At 31.9% G+C, this 20,392-nt stretch overlaps 9 protein-coding genes across 9 annotated transcripts; 6 read left to right on the top strand and 3 right to left on the bottom strand.

Annotated features, from left to right (window-relative positions):
• Positions 1-164: 164 nt before the first annotated feature.
• On the bottom strand, positions 165-3,629 carry PPL_10027 (tetratricopeptide repeat protein; the record flags this gene model as incomplete). Its single annotated transcript, XM_020580813.1, has 4 exons — positions 165-172; positions 568-1,731; positions 1,801-2,712; positions 2,756-3,629. The coding sequence occupies 4 exons, from the start codon at positions 3,627-3,629 to the stop codon at positions 165-167; spliced, it is 2,958 nt and encodes a 985-aa protein (XP_020428398.1).
• Positions 3,630-4,116: 487 nt separating this feature from the next.
• PPL_10026 (uncharacterized protein) lies at positions 4,117-4,182 on the top strand (the record flags this gene model as incomplete). The annotated part of the gene is made up of 1 exon (XM_077398171.1): positions 4,117-4,182. One exon carries the CDS (start codon positions 4,117-4,119, stop codon positions 4,180-4,182), a length of 66 nt encoding a protein of 21 aa, XP_077254259.1.
• A 1,177-nt stretch (positions 4,183-5,359) lies between these two features.
• Positions 5,360-7,084, bottom strand: PPL_10025 (uncharacterized protein; the record flags this gene model as incomplete). The annotated part of the gene is made up of 1 exon (XM_020580812.1): positions 5,360-7,084. One exon carries the CDS (start codon positions 7,082-7,084, stop codon positions 5,360-5,362), a length of 1,725 nt encoding a protein of 574 aa, XP_020428397.1.
• A 1,162-nt stretch (positions 7,085-8,246) lies between these two features.
• On the bottom strand, positions 8,247-9,992 carry PPL_10024 (uncharacterized protein; the record flags this gene model as incomplete). Its single annotated transcript, XM_020580811.1, has 1 exon — positions 8,247-9,992. The coding sequence occupies one exon, from the start codon at positions 9,990-9,992 to the stop codon at positions 8,247-8,249; it is 1,746 nt and encodes a 581-aa protein (XP_020428396.1).
• An 832-nt stretch (positions 9,993-10,824) lies between these two features.
• Positions 10,825-11,234, top strand: PPL_10023 (ankyrin repeat domain-containing protein; the record flags this gene model as incomplete). The annotated part of the gene is made up of 2 exons (XM_020580810.1): positions 10,825-10,835; positions 11,006-11,234. The coding sequence occupies 2 exons, from the start codon at positions 10,825-10,827 to the stop codon at positions 11,232-11,234; spliced, it is 240 nt and encodes a 79-aa protein (XP_020428395.1).
• Positions 11,235-11,740: 506 nt separating this feature from the next.
• On the top strand, positions 11,741-12,559 carry PPL_10022 (SDR family oxidoreductase; the record flags this gene model as incomplete). The annotated part of the gene is made up of 2 exons (XM_020580809.1): positions 11,741-11,799; positions 11,875-12,559. The coding sequence occupies 2 exons, from the start codon at positions 11,741-11,743 to the stop codon at positions 12,557-12,559; spliced, it is 744 nt and encodes a 247-aa protein (XP_020428394.1).
• Positions 12,560-12,940: 381 nt separating this feature from the next.
• Positions 12,941-17,322, top strand: PPL_10021 (ankyrin repeat-containing protein; the record flags this gene model as incomplete). The annotated part of the gene is made up of 5 exons (XM_020580808.1): positions 12,941-13,295; positions 13,392-13,608; positions 13,651-15,388; positions 15,467-16,462; positions 16,891-17,322. 5 exons carry the CDS (start codon positions 12,941-12,943, stop codon positions 17,320-17,322), a joined length of 3,738 nt encoding a protein of 1,245 aa, XP_020428393.1.
• Positions 17,323-17,778: 456 nt separating this feature from the next.
• PPL_10020 (uncharacterized protein) lies at positions 17,779-18,991 on the top strand (the record flags this gene model as incomplete). The annotated part of the gene is made up of 4 exons (XM_020580807.1): positions 17,779-17,932; positions 18,003-18,136; positions 18,214-18,438; positions 18,521-18,991. The coding sequence occupies 4 exons, from the start codon at positions 17,779-17,781 to the stop codon at positions 18,989-18,991; spliced, it is 984 nt and encodes a 327-aa protein (XP_020428392.1).
• A 163-nt stretch (positions 18,992-19,154) lies between these two features.
• Positions 19,155-20,357, top strand: PPL_10019 (uncharacterized protein; the record flags this gene model as incomplete). The annotated part of the gene is made up of 2 exons (XM_020580806.1): positions 19,155-20,203; positions 20,330-20,357. The coding sequence occupies 2 exons, from the start codon at positions 19,155-19,157 to the stop codon at positions 20,355-20,357; spliced, it is 1,077 nt and encodes a 358-aa protein (XP_020428391.1).
• Positions 20,358-20,392: the final 35 nt, after the last annotated feature.

The following is a 20,392-nucleotide window of genomic DNA, read 5'->3' as shown; positions in this document are numbered from 1 at the left end:
AGCAACACTATCTATCTCTATGTATCTATAACTAAATGTAGTATTACTAGATGATGATATTGCTGATCATAATTAAAATTTAAAATAAAATTTATAATTTAAATTTAGAACTACTGATGAATGAATGAATTAACTAAATTAATTTTTATTATTTGAATTTAAATTTAAAATACTACAAAATAAATAAATTTTTTCTTTTTTTTTTTGTTTATGTCTTGTTTTGTACAAATGATTTTGAATGAATAAAAACAAAACGATGAAAAAAAGAAATTAAATTTTATTTGTTTTTTTTTTTTGGTGATTTTTATTATTTTAATTTTTTCAAAAATTTGCGAAGACATTGTTTGTTTTCCACTATTTTTTTCATTTTTTTTTTTTTTGAAAATTAAATTTTTAATTTTAAATCTTTTTTGTGCAAGGTTGCAAACATCACCATTTTATTAAGTTTGATTTTCCAATTTTTTTTCAAAAAATGTATTGGAATCGGTTGGATCACATTCTATTAATTTAAGGTATAAATTGTTGTTTTGTCATTGATTGTCCATCATTAAAGTGTGATTGATTCACCTCTTGAAAGTGTCTTAGCAAGGTTATAATATGAAAGGTAATTTGTTGGATCACATTCTATTGATTTCAAGAATAGTTGTTGTTGTGTCATTGATTGACCATTATTAAGTGTGATTGATGAACCACTTGAAAGTGTCTTTGCAAGGTTATTATATGAATTTGAATTGGTTGGATTACATTCTATTGATTTCAAGTATAGTTGTTGTTGTGTCATTGATTGTCCATTATTAAGTGTGATTGATGAACCACTTGAAAGTGTTAATGCAAGGTCATTATATGAATATGAATATGTTGGATTACATTCTATTGATTTCAAGTATAGTTGTTGTTTTGTCATTGATTGACCATTGTTAAGTGTGATTAATGAACCACTTGAAAGTGTTAATGCAAGGTTATTATATGAATTTGAATTGGTTGGATTACATTCTATTGATTTCAAGTATAGTTGTTGTTTTGTCATTGATTGACCATTATTAAGTGTGATTGATGAACCACTTGAAAGTGTCGTAGCAAGGTTATTATATGAATCTGAATTGGTTGGATTACATTCTATTGATTTCAAGTAAAGTTGTTGTTTTGTCATTGATTGTCCATTATTAAGTGTGATTAATGAACCACTTGAAAGTGTATTTGCAAGGTTATGATATGAAATTGAATATGTTGGATTACATTCTATTGATTTCAAGTATAGTTGTTGTTTTGTCATTGATTGACCATTATTAAGTGTGATTGATGAACCACTTGAAAGTGTTAATGCAAGGTCATTATATGAATCTGAATTGGTTGGATCACATTCTATTGCTTTCAAGTAAAGTTGTTGTTTTGTCATTGATTGACCATTATTAAGTGTGATTGATGAACCACTTGAAAGTGTTAATGCAAGGTTATTATATGAATTTGAATTGGTTGGATTACATTCTATTGATTTCAAGTATAGTTGTTGTTGTGTCATTGATTGACCATTATTAAGTGTGATTGATGAACCACTTGAAAGTATCGTAGCAAGGTTATGATATGAATCTGAATATGTTGGATCACATTCTATTGATTTCAAGTATAGTTGTTGTTTTGTCATTGATTGACCATTATTAAGTGTGATTGATGAACCACTTGAAAGTGTCGTAGCAAGGTTATGATATGAATTTGAATATGTTGGATCACATTCTATTGATTTTCAGAATAGTTGTTGTTTTGTCATTGATTGTCCATTATTAAGTGTGATTGATGAACCACTTGAAAGTGTATTTGCAAGGTTATTATATGAATCTGAATTGGTTGGATCACAATCTATTGATTTCAAGAATAGTTGTTGTTGTGTCATTGATTGTCCATTATTAAGTGTGATTGATGAACCACTTGAAAGTGTATTTGCAAGGTTATTATATGAATATGAATATGTTGGATCACATTCTATTGATTTCAAGTATAGTTGTTGTTTTGTCATTGATTGTCCATTATTAAGTGTGATTGATGAACCACTTGAAAGTGTTAATGCAAGGTTATTATATGAATATGAATATGTTGGATCACATTCTATTGATTTCAAGTATAGTTGTTGTTTTGTCATTGATTGTCCATTAAGTGTGATTGATGAACCACTTGAAAGTGTCACTGCAAGGTTATAATATGAATCTGAATATGTTGGATCACATTCTATTGATTTCAAGAATAGTTGTTGTTGTGTCATTGATTGTCCATTATTAAGTGTGATTGATGAACCACTTGAAAGTGTCGTAGCAAGGTTATGATATGAATCTGAATTGGTTGGATCACATTCTATTGATTTCAAGAATAGTTGTTGTTGTGTCATTGATTGTCCATTATTAAGTGTGATTGATGAATCACTTGAAAGTGTATTTGCAAGGTTATGATATGAATATGAATATGTTGGATCACATTCTATTGATTTCAAGTATAGTTGTTGTTTTGTCATTGATTGACCATTATTAAGTGTGATTGATGAACCACTTGAAAGTATATTTGCAAGGTTATTATATGAATATGAATTGGTTGGATCACATTCTATTGATTTCAAGTAAAGTTGTTGTTGTGTCATTGATTGACCATTATTAAGTGTGATTGATTCACCACTCGAAAGTGTATATACAAGGTTATGATATGAATTTGAATATGTTGGATCACATTCTATTGATTTTCAAGAATAGTTGTTGTTGTGTCATTGATTGACCATTATTAAGTGTGATTGATGAACCATTTGAAAGTGTCGTAGCAAGGTTATAATATGAATCTGAATATGTTGGATCACATTCTATTGATTTCAAGTAAAGTTGTTGTTGTGTCATTGATTGTCCATTATTAAGTGTGATTGATGAACCACTTGAAAGTGTTAATGCAAGGTTATTATATGAATATGAATATGTTGGATTACATTCTATTGATTTCAAGTAAAGTTGTTGTTGTGTCATTGATTGTCCATTATTAAGTGTGATTGATTCACCACTCGAAAGTGTATATACAAGGTTATGATATGAATTTGAATATGTTGGATCACATTCTATTGATTTCAAGTATAGTTGTTGTGCAGTCATTGATTGACCATTATTAAGTGTGATTGATGAACCACTTGAAAGTGTCACTGCAAGGTTATAATATGAATCTGAATATGTTGGATCACATTCTATTGATTTCAAGTAAAGTTGTTGTTTTGTCATTGATTGTCCATTATTAAGTGTGACTGATGAATCACTTGAAAGTGTCTTTGCAAGGTTATTATATGAATATGAATTGGTTGGATTACATTCTATTGATTTCAAGAATAGTTGTTGTTTTGTCATTGATTGTCCATTATTAAGTGTGATTGATTCACCACTTGAAAGTGTATTTGCAAGGTAATTATATGAATTTGAATATGTTGGATCACATTCTATTGATTTCAAGAATAGTTGTTGTTGTGTCATTGATTGACCATTATTAAGTGTGATTGATGAACCACTTGAAAGTGTCGTAGCAAGGTTATGATATGAATTTGAATATGTTGGATCACATTCTATTGATTTCAAGAATAATTGTTGTTGTGCAGTCATTGATTGGCTTGATGACATTTAAATATAATAAAAGTATTAATTATATATAAATAAAGGGTATTGTTTTAAATTTATTGGTGATAAAAAATTGTACGTGATTTGAATAAAAAATTCAAATCAAAGTTTACATTTAATGAAATTTTTATTTTTTTTTTTTTGCAATACAGAAAATTTAAAGGGGTAAACAATCAAAAAAAAAAAAAACAAATTAAACCGAAAAAAAAAAAAAATTTAAACAATTGAATATCTATCTATTTACTTTTTTTTTACGTATGTTATAGACAGTGTACACTACCTGTATATCTGGATACCTAGTATTTTAACCTCTTGGTTAATAGCTGCCTTTATGTTATGGTAATTTGGTAACGGCAACACTCAATCGTATGTTCTCAGTTGGAGTGCTACTGCTCACAGTGAGCTTCGAAGTTATCAAAAACCATGAGTGTTTCCATGCATGTCTTTCTTGGCCGATTCAAACAATTGTTGCTTCAACTGATATTAACCAATGAGAGCAGAGGAATTAGTAGGTAAGGTTGTAGCTGGTTTGGCAAAGAGCGATTCTCCGTGTTAATTGCTATTGTAGTTCATTCCGTAAGTAAATTACTATCTATCATCGAAAGATATTTTACACTTTTTAACCACTTGTTTTTACAGAACTGTTAGAACACTCAATGAATAATTACTGTACGGGCATCGATGCCAACTAATAATCTTTTGAATAGAGAAAAACAATGCTTTGCAAGAGCCATGCTGGCTGACATTTCGATCAGAGGTCTAATGTTTATTCCGTCGAACTTGGCTGTTGGTGTTTCAGAGGGTAACGTCCAGTGCAGTGTTTGGTGGTCGTGTCAACAACACATTACTAGACCGGTCTGATAGTAAGTAAAGGTCATATCCAATCCAGAGTTGTGTTCTAACTGTGTTAGTGTGCTTATCACAACCTTCAGTTGTTCATTTACCCATTTTTTTATTTTATTTTATTTTAAAATGTTCATATTTTATTTAAATTTGTGTTTAATTAAAACATAGTTGGTTGCTTTAGTATGTTGACTTCTATTGGAAATTAGTTTGAATTTTACAGTTTTAACCCTTGCCAGTGGCTGATCAGGCTGGCTGTTCCGGTGATTGAGGATCGAATGATCTTATTTAAAGTGTAGGAGTGGTCTCTGATGTCTAGCTGCTTCAGATAGTAGGGTAGGTCGTGGACAGTAGGTTGACCTTCTTTGGTTGTCTCTGTGTTGTATGTACCAAAGGCACCAATGATTATAGGTATTACTGCTACATTGTGGTCTGGGTTACTCTTCTTAAGTGCGGCTGCTAGTGGTTGGTATTTTTCAATCTTATCTCGGCTTCTTTTAACAATGTTGTTATCATATGGTACTGATAATAATTTAAATTTTATATATTAATAAAAAAAATAATATAAAATATAATAAAATTTTCATTTTCTTTTCTTTTTTTTTTTTTTTGTCAAAAATGATCATTTAACAAATCAAAGAAATCGGACTCATAATCGAGGTATTAAAAGTTGTATTTAAAATACTGTATAGAATCATAATAAGATCTATATTTCAAATTGGCACAACTACTACTACAATTTTGATAAAGAAGAGTGTATCCGGATATATACCAATTGCCACCAATGATATTTTCAAATAAAAAAATTTAAAAATAAAATAATACTTTTATTACAAATTTGATTAGAAGATTGTCTTTGCGATTTAATTGGTAGTTGTAAATGTTGTTGTTCAAATTTTATATTTTCTCTTCTTTAGATTCTCTTGTTGTTTGATTGCGATATAATTATCGAGAAACTCTAATGATGTTAAAGAATTCGGTAAACTATTTTCGAGTATCGACTGATATTTGACAATTTTATAGAGAGGAATATCTCTGTTATCCAATATCCATTGTGCTATCGAGAGATCATATTCCAGCAAGTCCAAAAACAAATCATCATTGATCACATAGTCTTTGCACTCTTTTCGATTCATGAGTAACCATCCTACGACATTGAAATGATTGTTTTCCAGGGCATATGTAATCAACCAATGATTACATTCTATTGAACTACAGTTTTCCAATATCCATTTGATAGCGTCTAGATTTCCATATTTAGCTGCTCTCGAAATAATATCTGGATTTGTAAACTTCAATTCAGTTTGATTTTGACGAAGCCATTTCATAACTTTTAAGCTTCCAGCATGGTCTACTGCAAGTTTTGTACATCTTTCAGTGCGATTCTCCTTGAACCACTGTAAAACTTCAATGTGTCCATTCATTGCTGCCTGATCCAATGCAAAATTTTCACAACCTTCAGTTCTATTCTCATGTATCCATCTTATAATATTAAGATGGCCTTTCTTTGCTGCAAATCCCATTGCGTCATTTGAACAACCTTCCGTTCGATTGTGATGCAGATACTCTAGTATATCCATATAATTCTTCTTTGCTGCCATATCCATTGGTGAAGTTGAACATTTGAATGTAGCATTTTCAGTCAACCATTTAACCATCTCCAAATTGTTGTTTTTAACAGCTTGATGTATTATAAGACTACCAAAGTATGTAGTGTACAACATTGGACTATTTTCAACCACCCATTTCAACATTTCAAGATTATTGTTGTTGGCTGCATTCGTGAGTGCTCTAACATCAATTTCTAATTGATACTGATTGTGTAGTAGCTTCATTATTTCAAGACTGTCAGCCCTTGCTGCACAGTTAATTAAATTTGCAGAGTTAGTTGAGTCTAAACTCTTTGGATAGTGTTCCAAAAGATATTGAGCAAACTCGATATTACCACCTAGAACCGATTTACGCAATAGATATGATGCTTTAAAGATATCAAACTTGTTGGCGATCAGCCATTTGAACATATCGATTCTCCCTACAAAAGCAACATTATCTAAGATTAAACTGCAGTTATACATACTAATCCTTTGATGGCCTGGCAAGTGTTGTATATAAATCTTGGTGAGATACTGAACCATTTCCAAATTATGTGATTTCGGTGAGATTTCAAATAGTTGGTAAATCAAATCTTCATCGACTGACTCCAATAGAAATCGTATAAAATCGATTCGATCGTGAATAACTGCTTTCTTTCCAATCTTGCTTAATATATCTTCACTTTCGTCTAAGAAATCATAGGTTCTTTTAAGTATCTTGAACAAATCCCACATATACATGAAAATATCGAATCTGCCAGCAACTACTGTTTTCATAAACGCTAGCGTTTGATCATACATAAGATGATCATCGTGAAACAATATATGATCAAGATTCTGTTGATAATATTGTTTTAATTGATCGAAATATCCATAGGTGATCATCATCTCTGGTGATCTGATGACGCCAAGCCATGAATAAACATCACATTCATATCGATCGTTTATCTCGTTGACTTGATTGAATATATATTTATTTAATACTAAATTATTGAATACTCTTGAAAATATCTCTTTATTCATTATTAATTATCTATTATTCTAGGTAAAGTTAATATTCATTATATAATACTTTATTGAAATAAATTTATTTCAAAAGAAATCGATGTGTTTGTTCAAATTAATTAATTAATTTTCATTTTTTTTTTTTAAAAAAATGTTCATCTCTTCACATAGTTTGTGTAATAGTTTGACTTGAGTAGAGTGATACCATTTTAATCCAATCACTAGACATATACCAGAAATATAAAAAGTTGTATTTCATAGAGAAAATAAAAAAAAAAAAAAGACATCATTTAGTTGGTGGCAATTGTAACTAACTTTCTATCCGCTAATAAGATACAGATATAGAATCTATTCTTGTTAAGAGAACAATTGCATATATCTATAGGTAATACACACAATCATTCCTATTCCATACAGGTCTTCTGGTTGAATTCATGTCAATTTCATTACAGATCTGATGTGTTGTCGATGCTGTAATGGTTATGGTCGATAAAGCACTCACTCAACTTAAGTCAAACGCTTGGAGATACAATGCAGGAACAGAATTCGAAAGTTCTCGATAAACTATACATTAATTCAAACTTTAAGATGGATTAACACCGCAGTATTAATAATAATAATGGTGTAATCATTAAAAGAAATAGATCGAGTTGGCACAACAGTACTACTTTGACCAGACGAAGAAGTCACCCAATGATAACTAACGACCCGGTTCAAACGAGAATAATAATAATTGGTGCAAATTAATTTTAAATAAAATACACTGTTATTAATTTTATTTAATGTATTAAATTGATTGTTGTTGTACTGTTTCAAGCTCTATATTTTCTCTTCTTTAGATTCTCTTGTTGTTTGATTGCAATATATTTATCTAGAACTCTGTTTATTCCTCAGATCTTGGTAAATCATATTCAAGTATCGTTTGATATTTGATAAGTTTGTAGAGAGGAATATCATTGTTTTTCAATATCCATTATGCTATTGAATGGTCATATTCCAGCAAGTTTTTTTATAAACACTTTTAAACCTTTAGGAGGTTTGTTAGATATCATTATAAAAATTTTTTCTCATTCATAAGAATAGAAAAAACAAACTCTTTTACTTGATACAAAATTGTTTTAAATATTTTATTTATTGATTCATGTTATTTTCATAGTTGGTATGTAGTTATGGTTATCGTTTAAATTCCGTATTTTCTTTTCTTAAGACTCTCTTGTTGTTTGATTGCAATATATTTATCGAGAAACTCTAATGATTTTAGAGATTTAGGCAAATCATCTTCGAGTATCGTTTGATATTTGACAATTTTGTATCGAGGAATATCTCTATTTTCCAATATCCATTGTGCTATTGAATGGTCATATTCCAGCAAGTTCACAAACAATTTATCATTGACATCAAAGTCTTTGAATCCTTCTCGATTCATGAGTAACCATCCTACAATATTGAATTGATTTTTTTCCAAAGCATTTGACATCGATGTATCGGGACATCTTTTTGATCCATAATTTTCCAATATCCATTTCATTGCGTCTAGATTTCCATATTTAGCTGCTCTATCAATAGCATTGGATTCTGTAATCTGCAAATCAGTTTGATTTTGGTGAATCCATTTCATAACTTCTAAGCTTCCAGCGATGTCAAAAGCAAGTTGTGTACATCTTTCAGTCCGATTCTCCTTGAACCACTTTAAAATATGAACGTGACCATTCTTTGCAGCAAAATCCATAGCAACATTATTACAACCTTCAGTTCTATTCTCATTTAACCATCTTACAATATTTATATGGCCTTTCTTTGCTGCAAATCCCATTGCGTTGAGCGAACATTTTTCCGATGAATTGCGATGTAAATACTCCAAAATATCCAAGCGATTTAATTTTGCAGCAAGATCCATCGTTTCAGTTGAACATGAGAGTTTAACATGTTCAGTTAACCATTTAACCATTTCGAGATTGTTGTTTTTAACAGTTTGACACTTTAATACAATATCATAGACTCTAGTATTTATCTTTGGACCATTTTCAAACACCCATTTCGAAATTTCAAGATTGTTGTTGTCAACTGCAATCGTGAGTAAGTTAATCGTATCAATCTCCACATGATACTGATTGTGAAGAATCTTCATGAGTTCAAGACTGTCTGCGCTAGCTGCACAGACCATAAACTTTTGAAAGTGGTGTGAATCCAATTTCCTTGGATAGTGTACCATAAGATATTGAAAAAACTCGATATTACCACCTTGAGCGGATTCACGCAATAGACGTTTTACTCGAAATTCATCAAACTCGTTAGCGATCGCCCAATTGAACATGTCTAATCTTCCAACGAATGCAACAGTGTTCAAGACTCTGCAGCTATCCTTATCAATCTTATGATGAGCTGGTAAACGCTGTTTATAAATCTTTGCGATATACTGAACCATTTCCAAATTATGTGATTTCGGTGAAATTTCTAATAGTTTGCCAATCAATTCGTGATTCATTAGCGATGACCGAATGGAATCGACTGACTCCAATACAAATCGTATAAAATCCATTCGATCGTGAATGATAGCTTCCTTTCCAACTTTGCTCAATATTCTTTCAATATCGAATAAGAAACTGTATCTTTGGGTTAATTTGAAGAAATCCCACATATAAATGAAAATGTCGAATCTACCAACTTCTATTGTTGTCATAAATGCATTCTCTTGATCATACATAAAATCATCACTGTGATACAATATATGATTTATATTTTGTTGATAATATTGCTTCAATTCATCGAAATATCCATAGGTGATCATCATTTTAGGTGATCTGATGACACCAAGCCATGAATAAACATCACCTTTATATCGATCGTTTATCTCATTTACATGATTGAATATTATTGTATTTAATTTTGATTTGTTGAAGACTATTGAAAATATCTCTTTATTCATTTTTAATTATTTATTCTTTTAAACTTTGTAAAAAAAATACCAAAAAAAAAAATCGTGTACTGATAAAAAAAAAGATATAAATAAAAAAAAAAAAAAAAAAAAGGATTTTGAACTTCATAGAATTTCATATTTAAAATTGAATTCTATCAATATTTATTTATTATTTTGGTGTAGTTGGATACACTTTGGTGAAAACAAAGAGATTTTCATTCTTTGTCCAAAAGCAAATAATCGATACTGTTAAAATTTGCTAAATCAGCCCAAGTTGTTTTGTTTCCAAAAAGGTGACCATCGTTGTTGTTTTTGGATTCCCATGCCTTGATGATTCTTGGTGCAATCTTGTTTTTGTTCATTACCACCTGTAAATACCTTGATAAAAGCATCCAACATATCTGCGACAGACAAGACATAGTTAAATATTTCAGCATTCTGCTCTTGTTGGCACCAAGAAAATTGTATTTTCTGGCATTATAGCTTTCAATAGCCATCGATTGATTGATACGTAGTGAACCATCTTGGTACCATGGAATGTTAACTTGGCACGAATCTCATCTGTCAGTGTATTTTACACCTGAATAGTTTAATAGAATTCTAATTTCTTCACCACGACCTCTGGCATCAAAATATTTGTTTACAAAAATAAATATTATTTTATATATATTGTTAATCATTAGAAAGATGGCGGTTGTCATTAACAGGAGTGATTTCGTATCTGTCTATCCACATTATGTCGATTCGCTATTTTATATCTCACCGGAATCACACAGTTTGGAAATAGTTCAGTATCTCTCCAACAAATATAGAGGGCACTACACATCCGAAACCACAAAAAATGACTTCGAAGTAATAAACTCTGCTTTTGTGGGTAGAATCGATAATATTGAATGGCTGATTGAGAACAAGTACAATCGATTCGATAAATTGGCACTTTACAATGCGGTACAAGGAAATCAAGTGGAAACAGTTCTCTACTTTTTGAAACACCATATATAGAAAGACCCAAAACTTTATAGTTCACAACTAATTGATGCGGCAGCAGAGAATGATAATCTTGAACTAATGAAAATACTTCACCAACATCGTTTTGACATTAGCGTTGATATGGCATCTACATATGCAGTTCGTAACAACAATCTGGATATGTTGAAATGGATTGCTGAACATGATCGGGTACAAGAGTATAGCGATAGATTAATGACGGAAGCAGTTAAAAAAACAATCTCGAGATGGTTAAATGGTTAACTGAACATACGAATGCCGAATGTGATTACGAAGTAATGTATATTGCAGCAAAATTGATCGCTTGGATATTTTACTTTTTGTTTATAAAAATAAATATATGAAAATTAAATATTGTAGAATCGATTGCTTGGCCATGATAGAATGGAATGCAATAAATATCTTACAGAGTGTTTTATTGCAGAATAAAAAGTAAATTTATCCTAAAAATAAACATGTTGAATGATTGCACTTTGAAATTTCAAAATAGTAAATCATCTTTTCGTTGATCGAGTGTTCCTTTTGCAAACACTGTCTATGGAATTAACATCGATCAACACTATGCATCTTATTTTTTGGGAATTTCGAAAGAATTCGTTCCATTCAGATTTTAAAATTTGAGATATTTTTTACAATTATGCAAAGATTTTTTTTATTTATAATATCAAAAACAGACGACTGTTTGTTTTGTTATTGATAAGATCAATCTAATACTTAAATACATACATACATATACATAAATAAAAAAAATGACTTCAGCATTACTTAAACCTTTAGTAGTAGTCACCGGAGCATCAAGTGGATTTGGGTAAGTAAAAAAAAAAGCATTACTAATTATTGTTATAAACAACTAAAGTCTAACAAACGATGTATATTATTATAGTGTTGAGATTGCAAAGTTATTCAGTGCAGCTGGATATCCATTGTTGTTGGTCGCTCGTCGTTTAAAGTTGATGCAAGCACTAAACCTACCAAACACTCTCTGCAAGGAAGTGGATGTCACCGACTACAAGCAATTTGAATCCGCTGTCAGAGAAGCTGAAGCCGTCTATGGAAAGTGCGATCTTATGATTAACAATGCCGGTGTTATGCTCCTCGAGAAGATCTGGGATCAAGACATCGAAGAGTGGCACCGTATGTTGGAGGTCAACTTGAAGGGTGTCATGAACGGCCACAAGATTGTGATGCGTGACATGATCGACCGTCGTCACGGTACCGTCATCAACGTGTCATCGATCGCCGGTCGTAAATCGTTTGGAAATCACGCTGCCTACTGTGCCACCAAGTTTGGTGTTCACGCACTCAGTGAGACCGTTCGTGAAGAGGCCGCACCCTACAATGTTCGTGTCATGGTGGTTGCACCGGGTGCTGCCGAGACCGAACTCCTCGGACACTCCACCAACGAATCGATCGTTGAAGGCTACAAAAGCTGGAAGGCATCGACACTCGACCAAGGAATCTCATTGGATCCAGTACACATTGCCAGCTCCTGTAAATTCATGTATGAAATGCCACAAGAAGTCAATATCCGTGAACTCGTATTGGCTTCCACCAAGCAAAACGCTTAAACCCCTTTGCAAAAATTCACAAAATCAACACACATTGTTGTTTAACTAATACACACACTAATAATGATAAATAAATAATAAAAACATAAAATAAACTTTTAAAATTAAATCTATCTTATTCACATGAACAACACACCCATGCTTTTATGATCTTTTTTGGTTTTTCTTTTCTTTGAAAGAATGAATCTACATAAACTAATGTTTTAAATTGTGTGGGTTAAAAAAAAAACAAACAACAAACCTTGTGTTTTAAATTAGTTTGGTTTTATTTTGTTGTTATCAAAGAAAGATAGATAGATATATAGATGTTATAGTAGTTGTATAGATTATTTATTGGATATTTGTGTGTTTATTTATATTATTTAAAAATTTAATAAAAGGATGGATTCATTACCTGTTGAAACACTTTTATTAATATTTAAACAATTCAATGTTAGAGATCTTTTGAATCTATCTTGTACTTGTAGATATTATTTGGAGGTAGCAAGTGATGAGAAGCTGTGGAGGAATCTATATGAATTGGATTTTATAATAAAAGATAAAAGTAAAAAGACAAATAGCAATAATAATATTTCATTGGATGAATTATTATTATCACTCGATCATCCATCTCCGATCATATCAACCAATAAGTTTAGTAAACAACAACAACGAAACAACGAAATACATGACATTATACCAACAAACGGTTGGAAAAATGAATATAAAAAGAAATCTATAAAGTTTAAATCTAAAGGTATGTAGAATATATTAATAGATTAAATATAATAACAATCTCTAAAGTATTTACTTATTATTGTTATTTAAAAAGAGTTATTTAAAATGATAAAAGAAGGTGTAAATATAAAATGGTTATTAGATATGCATGTAAAGATGAATATATATATAAAGAATTTGGAGAATTTGATGATCAGAGCGGTTGAGAGTGAAAGACCAGAGTTGTTAAAGTGCTTACTAAAGTACTCGCGAGACTACAGTGCAAACCCACTCGTTGGTAATAAGTGTCTTACCAAGAACTATCTGCGATTGGTATACGATAGTTGTTTAAAGTATAACAGTCAGGCGTGTCTGAAGGTGTTGTTGGATTACAGCAACGATATATCAATCAATAACACTGTCAGTAGTGCAGGTAGCAATGTTTTCACTACTGGATTATTGCTGGTTGGAAAATCACCGAAACTATCGACCACCGATGTAATTCACTCCGAGATATCCTATCACCCGAGAGCATACAAATTGAACCTACAAACAATCAGTTTGCTAATCGATAAGATTGTATCTCAACTCACACTGTTCCTCTGCGCACAAACAGGCAATGTATCGTGTCTACAAGAGCTTATTCAAGTCGATCACGGATCGATACTCTTATCGAAAGTAACCGGGATCTGGGATTACGGTGATGAAATCAATGGTTTATCGATGTTGGCACGCAAAACCATTAAACCATCCTACCATATCACCACTATGTATAGTTATGCTAACAGCAACAACAGTAACAGTAACAGCAATAACAATAATGTAGATGTTGAATCGATTCTAAAGGTGTTGGATGTTGATCTTTCTAGACATGCAATGATTGGTAAATCATTGAAACCGTTTGCACAGCAGTGGGATCCAGAGTGGAGCTCTTTCACGCCGCTTCACTGGGCTGCGTATGGTGGTTATGTAAGCTCGCTCAAAGTGTTGCTAAAGTTTGGTGCTCGATTGTCTGCCTTGACCTCTAGGGGTAGAACAGCACTGGACATTGCACGAGACAATCTACACACGCCCGCAGTCACCTACCTGGAGAAACAACTTGCCAAACAGATAAAGTTGTCGGATTTCGATCAGTTGAAAGAGATGGTAAAACAAGGTGACTCGATCGGTGTCAATCATTTCATGAATAGCTATCTCTTTGAGAAAGATGTCACCGTCATTGGAAATCAGTCAATAGTGATGGATCTGCTAAGATTCACAATCGTCCAAAATCAACCAAACATCTTTGTAATGTTGTACAATACTTTGCTTCCAAATAATAACAGCACGCCTATTGAATCGCTTACCGTCGATCAAGATGAGAATACACTCCTGCATGTTGCCTGCACTCTTGGTAGAGTTGAATGTTGTAAGTTGATACTAGAGAGATGCGCCAATGTCGATGTCTTCAATAGAGTACTGCAGTCACCTCTGATGTTGGCCATCGTTCATAAGCAATATCCTTTGGTTCCGTTGCTTTTGAATTCCTATGCTTCTCCAATATTACGTGGCTGGAAAGGTATGAGCGCATTGATGTTGGCGGCAGACTCTGATCCCGAAACCTTTGAACAGCTATTGAACGACCAGCGACTGAATCTATCCGATAGGAATTACGATGGTCAAACCATAGTGCATATGATTGTACAACGCAAAAAGACACCACTGGAGAATATGCTATTGTTGGCTGACCTAATTGAGGCTAGCGATGATCCAAAAGCTCTCTATCAGATGCCAGACAAATACAATAATCAACCACTTCATTTAGCAACGAAATCCGGTAACCTACCAATACTCAACTATTTACTGTCATCTCCATTCGTAGATGGTAAAACCAAGTCCGATGTCTACAAACAAATCAAATCACGCGCCGATTCCAATCAAGATGTTGTTCAATGTTTTGAGCAATACTATCACCGTTCGAATATTACCATACCTACCGTAGCTACCACCGAAAATGTTAATGAGACTAGATATAAAAACAACGACATATTCACTCGCCTTTCATCGTGTACGATACAAACCGATCAAGTTGCAGATATCTGTAGAAACAACCCAACCACAACAAATCAATTTTCATTTATTTCAACATCTAAAGTAAGTATATACTTTGTTCGTTAGTTTCATTTATTTAGTTGAAAACTAATCGTTTTTTTTTTCTTAAATAATTGTTAGCTTCTAAATACACATTTGGTTCTTGGTAAATATGATGTTGTTGCATCACTTATGACCTATTTAACACATTACCAAATCGGTGGAATCTTAACATTTTTGATTTCAGAGAATGAAAAGAAGTTATCAGAGATAAAGTGGTTCATCGATAGAGTGGAGAATGAAATTCGGACAAGAGAGAATGCTAATTTCTATTCAACTAGCATGTACTCGATTATTGAAAAGGACAATAGGTTACTTCTTGAATCGTTCGAATCCAATATGTCTCAATTCCCAATTTGTTTGGAGACTGCTTTTAAACACTCAAGCTACCGATGTGCTCGGCTTTTGCTCGAGCGATACTCAGGACCAGCTGGCAGCGTAGAAGAGCAACAAGCCACAATCAAGCAGCTTGAACGATGCACACTAAAACATTTCGATCAATTCAAAGAGATGGCCAAACAATTTGCTATTCCGTCGAACGCAATGCAATTTTCAAACAATAGTTTGTACTCTGGCTATGGCTATGGCTATGTGACGACACCGACAGAGACAGAGATGGCGATCGCGAAAGTAGCGGACTTCAAAGAGATCGCTGACAATGGCAAGCAAATAGAGTGTCAAGATTGCCATATCAAAGTCTATGAAACCAATCTTCAAGACCACCAGATTGTTTGTTTGTATCGCTTGGCTACATGTCCGAACGCACAACATGGATGTCAAGCTGGCCCGCTTCCAAGAGAGAAACTATCGGATCATCTTTCCAGAGAGTGTACCTACATGGTTTGCACTGAGTGCGACAAGTCATTGACAAGAGCCGAATTCTTTAGGCATATTCACGAAAAACATGACACTGAAACATGGACACATTGTGTTTTTTGTAACCAAATGTTGTCCGGTTTTAAAATGTCACTCTCTGATAGAATTATTCATATCAATAACAATTATAACAACACATTACCTGTGTTCTCAACATCATCAAGCGAATACTATCATATTAGGAACGAATGCAAATCGATCGTAACTCAGTGCCATTCATGTAATCTGAGTTTCACACCAAGACAATATGATGACCATCAATGTTTTGAAGGTTGTTAACAATATATTTGTAAAAATAAAATTATATATTTATTTATTTATTTATTTATTTTAAATAACAAAATATTATCTTTCTACAGATTTTTCCTTTGTTTGTTTATGCTCAAGAAAGAGGTAACGTGCTTTTATTTTAGTGGTATCTGACTTTCCTACCCAATTGCGACCCTATATCTATCTAATATCTTTGTAGTATGGGACTGATGTTGATATTTATTAATAGAGGTTGATTTGATTCTTTTCCTAAATAAGAAGTGGAGCAGAAACCAAACTTTATTTAAAATAAATAAAACGACAAGAGTATGAAAATAATAAAGTACTCAATACATAAACTTTATTTTAATTGATAGTAGAATTTGCAGACAATGAAAGCTACTAAGCAAATGGTTCAAATATATCACAGAATTAGTCTTCCTTACTTTGATTCCTCATTGAGGAATGCTGTACTTTACATGGCTTCTAACAATAATTCTTGCCAAACAAACACTACTTCCTCCACTGGTTTTCAACATCTACTTCTATCACTTCAGATACTTCAATACTGGAACCAGCGACTCTTCAAACTTGAAATCAAACTCAATTGTAATGAATTCAATTTTTTCACTTTTGACTTAGACTGCAATTATTGTTATCACTATGATGACAACCAAAATAATGTTTTTTTGGCTATCGATATTGAAAGTGGTGATGAAAAAGTGCTGGAATCTATTTTTACAACAGATTCAGGCGTGAATGGTTTCACTCATACAACAAGCATCGAATTACGATTGACTTTTCAAAACTAGATTCCAACCCTATAATATCTTCATTTAAGATTCATACACAAATTCTCTTGTATTATATAAAATAAACTATTACAAATAAACAAATTCTATTGAAAGGTATATTACCACATTTACTAAATATAATTTTCATATATATGAATATGGTCTTGATTCAGATATGGATTATCTATTTATAAATAAAAATAAATCCATTAAAATAAGGAAAAATTTTATTTTGAAAATGTGAGCTCTATCTTTCTAAAAGATTTTTTCACTTGCTTGTTCAAAGTCACTATCTTTTATTTTTATTGTTTTGTATTTTTTAAAAATCTTGAACTTTCAAAATCATCTAGATTTGAAATTTCCAAATGAGGGACAACTTGTGGACCACTCTAGAAAAGTTACAAACACTTTCCTTTTCAAATGATTGTCGATAAATATGTAGAGTTTACATTTTGCTGATAGTTTTATTAAAAAATGATATTTTCATTGATTCTATTATTGTCATTGTTGCTTACAACTATGAATTGTAGTCTAGAGGTACCACCAGTTGGAAGTAGTGGTGTTTATGCATCATATACTAATGTTCTATATGAAGCTCACCTAACTGTAAATGAATTACAAGCAAATGGTAAAAAGAAATAGTTTGTAAGCATTCAAATAAAGTTAATACTAAATTATATATGGGAATCTATTATTAGGTACACTTAACCGAATATTAAAATTGATTGGATTAGATGAACAATATATGGGTCCAATGGTATCAAGTACCATTGATAAAGCAAACAATATACTCTATGTAACTGGATATGCACCTGATAATGCAAAAGATACTGTAAGTAAAATAATGATAATTTAATTTATCTTTATATTTCTAATTTAATATATCTACAACAATAATTATCAAAAAAGAGTGTTTTTCTACATACAATTGATCTTACAACAAACACTCAAACTGCCAAAATATTGTTGTCACCAAAAAATGAACCAGAGGCATTTATGATGAGTCAGATACAATATGATTCAACCTATGGTCTGATTGGTCTATTTACTTGCTGGACATCAGATGGTGATCTCTATTCCTATCTTGGAATCATCAACATCACCAGTGGTAGTGTTAATTTCTATAATAAAACTGTAAGTAATAAAATAGATCTATATATTTAAATAACTTTTAGTATTTAATTTAATAAAACCTACTCTATTTTATTTATTATAGTTTGAAACTACATTATACTCATTTGGCTACAATGAAAAGAATGCAACTCTCTATTTTGTAACTTCCAGTGGCCAAGAAAATACTGTTATACAATTCGATTTGTCATTAGGTGCTATCGTTAGCACCAAATCGATTTCCAAACCATGGTTAATAACTATTGCAAACAATGCTTTATTTGTACCCGGTGTTGATATGTTAGTAGTAAATGATTACAATCATTTTAATGTTTATTTGGCAATCGATATTGTCAGTGGTGATGTAAAACCACTGCAATCGATTTTTCCAATGGATTCGGGTGTGAATGCTGTCACTCATACAACAACGGGACAACCCAACATCGTATTATCAATCATACAACGATCATCCGATCAATTGGTTACAATTGACTTTTCAAAACTGGATTCCAACCCAATAATATCCTCAATCAACATGAACACTGATATATACATAAATTCTCTTGTATCATATTAATTAAACTCTTAACAAAAACAAATATTTAGAGAGAGTAAACCTTCCTACCACTACCACACTCACACACCAAAGTTGAACATAATTATAATCAATTTAAAATTTAAAAGTGTACACTTTTTTTTATTCAATAAAATAAAATTTTCTATTTTATAACTAATTAGTAATGCAAAGAGATCTACCAAGATTTCTACAATTAAAGATCGTTAGATATCTACTTTATGATGATCCAGATCGTAGTAGAGATGATTGTAGTGAATATACATACTTTAGACGGTGGATGTTTAAGATTGCTTTTGTTTGTAAAGAATGGTTTGCCATGGTCAGAGATACAGTCGATGGTTTGCATGCTATCGAGCTTTGGAGATATGATGATGCCGACAGAATCATAGGTGATTGGATCTCTGGAGTTCCATCATCAAAGTATTCTATCATTCAAACGGTACGCGCATTATCAATATCAGAGGATACAAATTCAACATATTCAATGGAAGCAATACTCTTTGGTTATGAGGAAGAAGGAAATGAAGATAAAGATGATAAAGATACTGAACAAAATGAAGAACCTAGAGTTTCCCCGCTTCGACATATTACTCTGTATGCAGATCAAGAGGATGCAGAATACTATACCGATTTGGCTATGGATGCATTGCAACTTCCGAAATACAGGTTGATCAACTCTGTCACACTACGTGGAATGTATACCAGTGAAGATAATGTCAGTAGTATATTCATGAATGGTATTAGAAAGTTGGAAAACATTAAAAAGATAAACGTTCTTGTCAATACTGAGGTGGAAGAAACCTGTAGAAACACATGGAGATTGGCATCGTTATGCACTCATTTGACAAGTATAACAATCGATACTAAATATGGTTTGGAAATAGAATATCTTCCTGGTTTCTTTTCTCAACCGTTGTTGGAGCATTTGGATATCAGCGATCATGAAGTAGATTTGTGGAATAAGATTGAAGATGGTCGTAAATCAATACCAACAGATCTTTACAACTTAATCTCTGGAAACAAGTCGATAAAGAGTCTAAGTTTGGTGTTCCATTCTCCTGAATCACCTCAATATGTGGAGATGCTCTTCGATGCATTGTCTCAAAACAAATGTATCACAGATCTCAGTCTAGACTACTCGTTGTTCTACACATCAACCATTCGTACAAATATCCTAAGTCAGACACTAAAGTCACTTAAATTACAGACAATGTATATATCGAAAAAATGTAAGTATATATCCACCAAATTAAAATCCATCCATCATAAATCATTAGGATTTAGCAATTAATAACAATTGTACAGATGATTATAGCAACACAAATAGTTCATTATTAGAGATAATCGCAACCAATACACATCCTAATTTGGAATACATTAACATTAACTATGATAGTAGCT

This window comes from Heterostelium album, assembly GCF_000004825.1.
Source record: "Heterostelium album PN500 unplaced genomic scaffold PPL_scaffold12, whole genome shotgun sequence".
NCBI classification, from domain to species: Eukaryota; Evosea; class Eumycetozoa; order Acytosteliales; family Acytosteliaceae; genus Heterostelium; species Heterostelium album.
This window is presented reverse-complemented; position numbering and strand designations above follow the sequence as displayed.